This window comes from Pollachius pollachius (genome assembly GCF_949987615.1).
Source record: "Pollachius pollachius genome assembly, chromosome: 12".
Lineage (NCBI taxonomy): Eukaryota > Metazoa > Chordata > Actinopteri > Gadiformes > Gadidae > Pollachius > Pollachius pollachius.
In genome coordinates this window covers 13,804,304-13,813,973 of record NC_136945.1, presented here as the reverse complement: position 1 = coordinate 13,813,973, position 9,670 = coordinate 13,804,304, and the positions used below count along the sequence as shown (strand labels likewise).

The 9,670-nt window shown below is 42.0% G+C and overlaps 1 protein-coding gene across 1 annotated transcript; it reads left to right on the top strand.

Moving 5' to 3' along the window:
* Positions 1-4,962: 4,962 nt before the first annotated feature.
* LOC307084410 (intermediate filament protein ON3-like) lies at positions 4,963-9,355 on the top strand. The gene is made up of 9 exons (XM_079748782.1): positions 4,963-5,466; positions 7,023-7,231; positions 7,342-7,402; positions 7,498-7,593; positions 7,700-7,864; positions 7,992-8,117; positions 8,231-8,451; positions 8,559-8,614; positions 8,764-9,355. Exons 1-9 carry the CDS (start codon positions 5,080-5,082, stop codon positions 8,931-8,933), a joined length of 1,491 nt encoding a protein of 496 aa, XP_079604908.1. The 5' UTR covers positions 4,963-5,079; the 3' UTR covers positions 8,934-9,355.
* Positions 9,356-9,670: the final 315 nt, after the last annotated feature.

Below are 9,670 nucleotides of genomic sequence, written 5' to 3'. Positions count from 1 at the left end.
CTTACAAAACTAATCCTATATTGATGAAAGCCCCCCCCCCCTAACGTTTATTAGCTCACGTTAGCCATCAATCTAAAGCCACAAATATTATCTGATCAATCTTTGTACATTCGATTATTATTCATAGATTAGAAAACAAAAGGAGATAGTTAATACTTGGAAAAAAAATGGGAATGAATGAAACGCGCATGCGCACTTAAAAGACAGTGTTTACAGGACGTGCGTCATTATTGCGCATCTAGGACCCAAGTCGATCTGGCAGCCGAGTCAATCTGGTACCCACACCGGTATGAAACTAAAACTGTGATTCTGAATAAAGTTTAAATGATATTGAAATTCCGTTTGAATATTATTGAAGATACAAGTGTGTTGATTTGTTAAATGGTTTGAACGAAGGTAAACGGTTGAAAAATGATTGAGTTACGATGTCTTAAGGAGTAAGAGTGTCAGAATGGGCAGACGTCTTCAATGAAAACAGCTGAAAACGAAGCCGGTATGAAATTAAAACTGTGATTCTGAAGAAAGTTTAAATGATATTGAAATTCCTTTTAGATATTATTGAAGATACAAGTGTGTAGATTTGTTAAATGGTTTGAACGAAGATAAACGGTTGAAAATTGATTTAGTTAGGTCGCCGTCCTCCCACTGACTCCCATGTTAAAAAAAATATAGTATTTTAAAAGTAGAATATTTTAAAAAGTATAAAAATATTTAAAAAATCTGAAACGTAGCGCGCGATTCCAGACTATTCTGAACGTTTTAAAATTGGAATGGAGTCTCTAGGTGAAAAATTGAGGAAGGAAATAGGTCCCAAAGTTTGTAGAGAATAATAAAGAAAGAAAGAAAGAAAGAAAGAAAGAAAGAAAGAAAGAAAGAAAGAAAGAAAGAAAGAAAGAAAGAATAAAGAAAGAAAGAATAAAACCTAAGAAGAATTTGAGTGCTGCATGCAGCACTCACCTAATGAGGAGGAGCTGTCGTATCTGAGCTCAGAATCTGGTGGGTGTGGACGCCTGGAGTCCCACAACTCTGGTTAAGCAACTTCAAGTTCCTCATTATGTTCCTCCAGCAGTATGTAAATGATGCATTCTTCAAATGTCCCCTCATTATCAGATTCTTATTGTTAAATCCCTGAAGCACTTACATCAGTTATTTCTTGAAAAACCTGGCTATGCCAGCTTTTTAAAATAAAACAAGAAAAAGTAGAATAACAATGTTGAAGCAATAAGGTCAATTACCACAGCCCATTGTGGATCGATCAGTTGAACAGGTCTGGATGATCCTCAGGCTGCTCTGTAAAAGCATTCTTACTGAAACCTGTTGCTGCAACACCAGAAGCAGAAAGCTGAGCAAATGAATGCTTGATGCAGAAATGCTTTAGACATGGCTCTGTAGTCTTTTGTGTAAGAAATGCCTTATATATAAATACATTTAGTTGTAATTGCTGTGGGAGGGAAGGTACATTTAGTCTCTACTACATATATGGTTGGTTTTCTGGATTGAAATTGTCATTCAATCCAGATCTGCTGAAATTGCATTTCCCAAACCAGTAGTCTTAGAGTTGCCTTTATCTTGACTAAATTAATCTGAATCAAGAATGTGATTGACTATGTCAATCATAGTTAAAGCTAAGATTTAACATGGTACTGGTACAGAACATTTAGAAAGACCATCAAAGACCACCACCATTCCCAGCTCTTAGTAGAACCTCCTGTTTCACCTTGAATTTGACACTGAGATAAAAAAAAAAGGCGTACACCTTGCTGCCGGTGCCCTTTGTCGTGACGTCAAAAAGTAAATTAAAATAAACGAAAAGAGCAATCCGTTTCCAAAACGTTTGGCGGAGACAGACAAAACCATTGGATTATACTTGAGCCCAACTGATACTCGATTTAAGGGGCTGAAGCCGATACAGATATTAGGGAGTAAAAAAGACAGTAATCGATATATCGGCTGATAATCAAATTATAGATATATCTGCTCAGATCTGCTCACGTCGCGTACGCGTTTACGTCACATACATGCCCCAGTACAGGGAAATAAACAAACATGTTGGATTATTTCCATGCGTCTTTCCACGAAATGTACAGGACATGTACAGATATTATTACTGAACAGAGAAGGATCTGTAATTATTTTTTGGTTTTCGCGGCGCAGGTAAGGGAAGAAGGAAGATTCTACGCATGCGCTCAGACATGGCGGTGTTGTGTGATAGTGTATCACAGCACCAACTAGCCGCCTGACATGCATACCCAATCGAATTCCACACACTTTTGCGTCACCGTATGCACACAGATTTCCTCCCGAAAACGCTCGTCTAAACACCGAATAAAAAAGTGAAGACGCGACACCACTTTTGCGTCTTCTGTTCAGACCGTCATCATGTAAACGTAGCCTAAGTTGTTGAAGATATATTACCACATAAATAAAAATGATTTGTTTACTGCCACTTTAATTAAATTAACTGAGTCAGTGTACAAAGAAATTTCAGTTCACCTACTTATTTCGTTTGACCCAAGGCCTATCAATTCTTAGTTATTACTTCCCTTATGAAATAGGATTCATGTGTTGTAAGTGAAGCAACTGTATGCAAAATGATCCTCAACATTGGTTATGTCAGAGAGGTGAAATGAAAGACAATGAAATCAAGTTGCTCAATGCTGCTGCATAAGAAAACTACACTGTAGAATCCTATGAATATGATAATTCCCTGGAGTGATTGGTTTTGTTCCCATCATGCATTAGAACCTGAGAAATAAAGGAACCAACAAGAACTATAAACATAGAGTGTGTGCACTCCCAGTATGCAATTCTACAAGATTGTGGCGCATTGTAAAAGTCAACTCATACAACTCACGATTAAAGGATTTTCTGAGTGTATAGTTCAAAGGAGTACAAAACAGTGGTATCTTATTGGCACAGATCAACTTTTGTTCACTCCCTTCCATCATGCAGTGAGGCAGACCTGAGCAACGGTTATACAAAACAGATTGTTGATAATATATTTAAAAGCGACTTTTCAGTCATTGCAATTCTTAGAACAAACACCACACTAATTATAGTTGGATATTAGCTTCCTATTAATTTAAATTATTTAAAGAATTTGAAGTTAAATACAACTGCACATGTGACACTATCAAATCATTTTTCATCAATCTCCATCATGGAAGCTCAGGCACTGATTCTCAGACAATGAAATAGCAGTCAAATTCCAATTCTGTGTGATCCTCAAACAAGAACAAAGCCATCATTCAATGCTTTTAACACAAACTGTGTCAACCACTTAATGATACTAATTCAATCCAACATTCAAAGCATTTGGCAACACTGTTCATCACAAAGACTTGTTAGATGACATTTTCCAGGGCAACAAAGCTGTCGTATACATGTTTTAGTTTATTCAGTCTCTAAAGAGGTCTCATATAATTGCAGATGAAATAAAGGGCAAGAAGACAAATTACTAATTTTAAGTATGTCTACTTTACTTTTACCACCATAATTAAGATAGGAGAGTAAAAAATATCACTTTATCTGCATCAGCACTCTGCATGTAAATACAGAAAGGATAAAATTACCTGCAGCCATGCTAATGGAAACCAGGTCTACCCTAACCTGTATGTTGTCTCACTTTGTCACTCTGTGTGCAAGTCATTCATACTTCAAATGCTCACACCATCTATCTTTCCAGTGTTTGCATTCAATTGTGTGCACTTCCAGAGTTAGCCAAGAGGTGTTTATTAAATGAAAATAAATATGTCAAGCTGACGCATGTGTCCTGGGTTAGGTATGTGGGTGTGCATGTGTATCTGTAGATGTTGGTTAGCCAGAGTGTGTATGCATTTGTGTGCATTACGTGTGTGGGAACGTGTGCATGTGTGGGTCTGTATGTGTGTGCATGTGTTTCAGTGTTTTTTGTACATGTGTGTGTGTGTGTATGTGAGAGAGTGTGAATGTGCGCATTTGTCTGTGTGTGTGAGAGAGTGTGCGTGTGTTTGCGTAGAGAAGTTGGTTATTGCAAAGGTAACTCAAGAGGCCGAAAGTATCCTGGCCTTTCCTAGTCAAAGGTTTTCTGGCTGTAGAGTCTAGTGCCTCTGCATGATATACACCCTGATATATATGTGTGACTTGCTTGTGCCTCACCGGTAAGATAGTGCGGCCTAGCATTTATTACTCTCATATGCAGGTGCCATTGTGGGCCTTTCTGCTGATGGGGGAGTTGTTGGGAGTCCAATAACCAGCTGTACCATTATTCAATAACTTAATAGTAAAATATGATTCAATAATGACAGGGGTGTTGCAACCATAACCTGCACAAATAAGCAGTTATAACAAAAGCGTGGATTCTTCTAATAGCGTGAAAGGAGGGGGAACTTGACAGCAAAGTGTCACACCAGAGTAAAAAATGTACGGAATGTGTTTCTGAAAAAGTAAAAAAAAAAAAAAAAATTCTCTTGTACAAATGATAAAATCTTATTTTATTAACAGGGACAAACTTACATTTGCAGTTATATTAATTTTGGGAACTGCACAGAACGTACATTTGCTACTTACATTGGATTTGTTTTTTTTTGTTTGATTTGTATGTATTAACATAAACTATACAAATTCAGGACATGGTATCTGTCGTATAAAATAACTAAAAGAAGAAAATTCAAATTCGTAGACAGAAAAGATATCACTTTAAATAAAAAGTAATAAACTTGAAGAGAATTGATAGGGACAACATTGTTTCTCTCTTCAGCCACAGATTAGGGTGTGTCAACAGGGCTTATCTGGTACCAATCCCTCCCTACCTGCTTTACAGGACCGGCCACTCCTGCCTCGCCCCAACCCTCCCCCCACCCCGCCTGAGGCCGAGGGAGGTACACTGCAAGGTGGACACAAGAGAAAAGTGAGAGTAAGCTACAGGTGGAGGCCCCGCCCCCTCTGCCTCTCAACCACTATAAATAGTGAACACAGCCTGTAAGGAAGTCACTCACAGGGTCTTTACTCCTCTTTGGAAGCCTTCCTGCCTCCTGTCCTCCTCCAGCAGCAGCTTTTTGACTTGTTAAAGCAGAGTCAACCACCCTTAAAACCGCAACCATGAGCAGAAGCTTCAGCGCCAAGTCCTACTCTGGACCATCTTCCAGGAACACCGTGGTGTCCCGCAGCATCCGTTCCGGGTCTGGAGGCTTCGGCAACAACCAGGGCAGTAGCTTCAGTGTCAGAAGCTCCAACTATGGTGGAGTCGGCAGTGGATTCAGCAGCGGTGGAGGCTTTGCCAGCGGTGGTGGTTCATTCTCTAGCAGTGGCGGGTCATATGGTGGGGGTGCCGGTTACATGAACCAGACCATCACACCTGTGACAGTCAACCAGAGCCTCCTTGCCCCTGTCAGCGTGGACATCGACCCCCTGATCCAGGCTGTCCGCACCCAGGAGAAGGACCAGATCAAGACCCTGAACAACCGCTTTGCCTCCTTCATCGACAAGGTACGTGGATCTTCATACAATCCAGTGTCAGAACGTCTTCAAATGTCACATCATTGGAAGCTTCTGTGTAAAAAGAAAAGTATATAGTCTGTTGCTGCTTATTGAAGCTGCTTAAGAGAGGATATTTCTACGCATGTCCCTGGGCTTGCTTTGCGAGGGTTTTTGCTGTCGATGCTTCCGTCCTTTGATAATGTATGGAGGCGGAGTCAGTCAACGGCACAGACAAAGTGATGGGACTTATCTGCGGGGCTTATCTCTATTGCCGTTTAATCAGTAAATCAATTCCAGATCTGTGGGTCACAATATATTACACAACGTTCACAGTGTGCGCCTGATCATGTATCTTCAGGAACATTGTATGAAGCATTCTAATGACAGCAATAAAAAAAGAAACACCATTTTTATCAGTTAAATACTTTGACACCCCATATTGGCCTTCAAAGTCACTATCTAAACATGGGTGTGGCGCCTAACAATCTGAAGGGCCTGTGTATTGCCCAGCAGACAGCCAGCCCTAGTATGAACACATTTGCAACATACACCCACTGGGTCCAAAGTCTGTCTGCAAATGCTAGTCTATCACCCAGCTGTAAGGTCGGCTTCTGCTACACAGTGCCAGACCATTGAAATGGGCTGTTTGGCCCTCTTGGAAATCTAACTGTACAGCCAGTACACACACCTTCTCTGGGGTATAGTGAGGATTGTGGATCCATTAGAGCAAAACAAATATACAAATTGAAGAAAAACAAATGGCACCGGGCCCAATATACCAGACTTACAAAATGTCCCTGCTGTACTTATGCTTTGTCTTTGTGATAGTTCCATCGGCCACACCTAGTTTTTCTTATCGTCTAGGATGTCTGTGTGGCTCTCACATCTCTACAGAGGTTTAAGGATGAGTCATGCCTAAGCACGGCACTCGAAGAAAAACATACCTCCACGCACAAACACACAGAAGCAGATACATACACACACATAACCCCCCCCCCCCCCCCCCCCCACAGCCACATACCCGCAGCCTGGATAAACCAGTTTGAATCAGTCTAAACAAGTTCCCTCTCTAAAATACTCTTTTGTTTCAAGTTGAAACCATGGGATCTCCGCCCATGCTATTACAGGTTGCAGCCACATGGACAGGGTGTACAACATTTCTACTTAGCGAGCAACTTAGATGGCAGACAGGGTGTGGCACCCGGCCCTGTGATGCTATCTGCTTAGCAATCCAGGTGAGGGTGTGTCATCGGCTGAGTAACCCAGCTGTTAAGTTAAACATTATCCAGTGCACATGACACACCCTTTAAACAAATCCACCTTTCTCCTACTCCTCCGTTTCCTCTTTGAACTACTGAGTTCAACTCAATTCAGCTTTCCACTTACAATGTTTCCAATTACAATTGCTGTTGGAGGGGGGATTTACAATGTGGCAACACAGAAGGACCATTGCATCAGAAAACCAGACAACATTGTGGATCCCCTTTTTCAATATTTCTGTGTTTTATTTTGAACGTTTTTGAAACAGTTATAATACAAATGCTACCTTCGGTGTGGCTCTGCAGGTGCGCTTCCTGGAGCAGCAGAACAAGATGCTGGAGACCAAGTGGAAGCTGCTCCAGGAACAGACCACCGCACACTCCAACATCGATGCCATGTTCGAGGCCTACATCTCCAACCTGCGCAGACAGCTCGACGGCCTGGGCAATGAGAAGATGAAGCTGGAGGGAGAGCTGAGGAACATGCAGGGAAATGTAGAGGACTTCAAGAACAAGTGAGTTTTTTTGGGCAAAGCAATTACAGCAAGATCTTACCAGACTTTAATCCCCTTGTGGCCAAGGAAAAGAGTGACCTTGTTTAAAATGTTGGTTTGTCCCTCTAAAGGTATGAAGATGAAATCAACAAGCGTGCCGCAGCTGAGAATGAGTTTGTGCTGCTGAAGAAGGTAGGGATGGAGGAGCAAGACAACTGGGGTAGCTCGATAAGGGGTAGATTCAAGTGATTCAATCGGTGTGACGTTTGGAATGATTCTCTTTCCAGGATGTCGATGGTGCCTACATGAACAAAGTCGAGCTGGAGGCTAAGGTTGACGCACTTCAGGATGAGATTAACTTCCTCAGGGCCATCTACGAGACCGTAAGTCATATACCAATGTGCTATTTCAAAGGGCACAAACCATGCGATAATGATTAGGTAATGGACAGCTTTGAACAACTATTTAAACATTATTTGGGATATCCAGGAGCTCCGTGAGCTGCAGAGCCAGATCAAGGATACCTCAGTCATTGTGGAGATGGACAACAGCCGGAGCCTGGACATGGACTCCATCGTCGCCGAAGTGCGGGCTCAGTATGAGGACATCGCCAACCGCAGCAGAGCAGAGGCCGAGGACTGGTACAAACAGAAGGTGAGACTGAACTTTGGTTGGTCCGGTCAGTGCAATGATATGCTCAACATGATTATACAGTGCCACGGGTCTTTGTTTTTTTTGTTTGGAACGACAGTATTTAAGGTTCATTTTTTTCTCCTTCTAGTACGAGGAGATGTCGACCTCTGCTGGCCAGTACGGGGAGGACCTTCGTTCAACAAAGGCTGAGATGGCTGAGCTGAACCGCATGATCGCCCGCCTTCAGAACGAAATCGATTCCGTCAAGACACAGGTAATGTGGCACCACCCCTCTCTCTGTATTCACTACAGTTCCTCATTCAATATGAATCTGTGACATCTGAAAAAAATACCTGTCTAAATAATCATCATCATACCTCCACACAGAGGGCTTCTCTGGAAGCACAGATCGCAGAGGCTGAGGAGCGCGGTGAGTTGGCAGTGAAGGACGCCAAGCTCCGCATCAGAGACCTGGAGGATGCCCTCCAGAGAGCCAAGCAGGACATGGCCCGCCAGGTGCGCGAGTACCAGGAGCTGATGAACGTCAAGCTTGCCCTGGACATTGAGATCGCCACCTACAGGAAGCTGCTGGAAGGAGAGGAGGACAGGTACAGTACAACTGAGATTACAGTAAACCAGATATCAACCGAAGAAATTCTGTATCCGTTTTTTTTTTTTAAAATGTGAATCTAATATCTCATCACCCGTTCAACAGGCTGACAGCTGGTGGCCCATCTCACACAGTCCACGTGCAGCAGACCAGTGGCAGCAGTAAGTGCTCCTACTACAAAACACTGCATTCATCAGCAGCAAATTAAAATAATCAATAGACCATGACATAGAAACATTTTGGATTTGGTGAACTCCATTTAACTACCAGATGTCCAGATTCTGATCCTTTTTGTTTGTTTGTTCCATAGACTACGCCAGCGCCAACTCCGGCGGCAGCTTCGGATACGGTGGTGGCAGCAGCGGCTTTGGCGGCAGCAGCGCCTATGGTGGTAACATCGGCGGATATGGCTCCAGCAGTGGTGGTGGTGCCACCATCATCAAATCCTCCAGCCAATCCGTGAGCAGGAGGCAATATTAAAAGAAGTACCTGATCCAGCTACTCACTGAAGTTTAACCCGAGACACCGCCGTCTGTGGTGCTATCCATATTCCAATAGGCAGTAACAATGGAAAGGGATCAGTCACTAGTGATCTGGAACAAAGTTATTATAAGTAATGTTACACTCTGCCATGGATTTGGCTTCTAGGATCATTAGTGACTCTCTTAATTGCACTGTGCAATATCTATGAGAGGAGGTTATGAAAAATATATATCAACAAAGAACCGGGCTTGATAACTCAGGAATGCCACAGATGTTTACTTTCTGCACTGACATTTGACTACTAATGAATGACATTAACATATATTGAAAAGCATACCAAACGAAATCTGAGACCAGGTTTATTTTCAGCTGCTTTTGAAATGTACGCCAAAGTGGAATGAATAAATCTGTGAACTAAACTCATTGTGTGTTGCTGTTTTTTGGCTTCGATAATACAATACTTGATACCTACAGCATCGCTTTGGAATTCAATCTAAACTTAACATCAAATGAAGGATGAGTATATTGGAATGGTTTTGAATGAGTGAGTTTAGAAACCTGTACAGTATTTGTTAGTACTTCCACTGTATCTGATACTATGAATAAACATAAATAGAACGAGGGCTTTTACTTTATAGAAGCAATACGGAAAGGGAAAAATCTGCTTAAAGCCTTACAGCAAGTATAACGGGCTGTAAGGCCCGTTATACTACACCCATCCTTATAACCACCAC

What these genes read in the sequence shown, in the direction of transcription:
- LOC307084410 (XM_079748782.1), top strand. Translation starts at nt 5,080, where the DNA reads ATGAGCAGAAGCTTCAGCGCCAAGTCCTACTCTGGACCATCTTCCAGG. An exon ending in AGTTTGTGCTGCTGAAGAAG is followed by an intron (nt 7,403 to 7,497) that starts GTAGGGATGGAG and finishes TTCTCTTTCCAG; the next exon opens with GATGTCGATGGTGCCTACAT. An exon ending in TCGATTCCGTCAAGACACAG is followed by an intron (nt 8,118 to 8,230) that starts GTAATGTGGCAC and finishes ACCTCCACACAG; the next exon opens with AGGGCTTCTCTGGAAGCACA.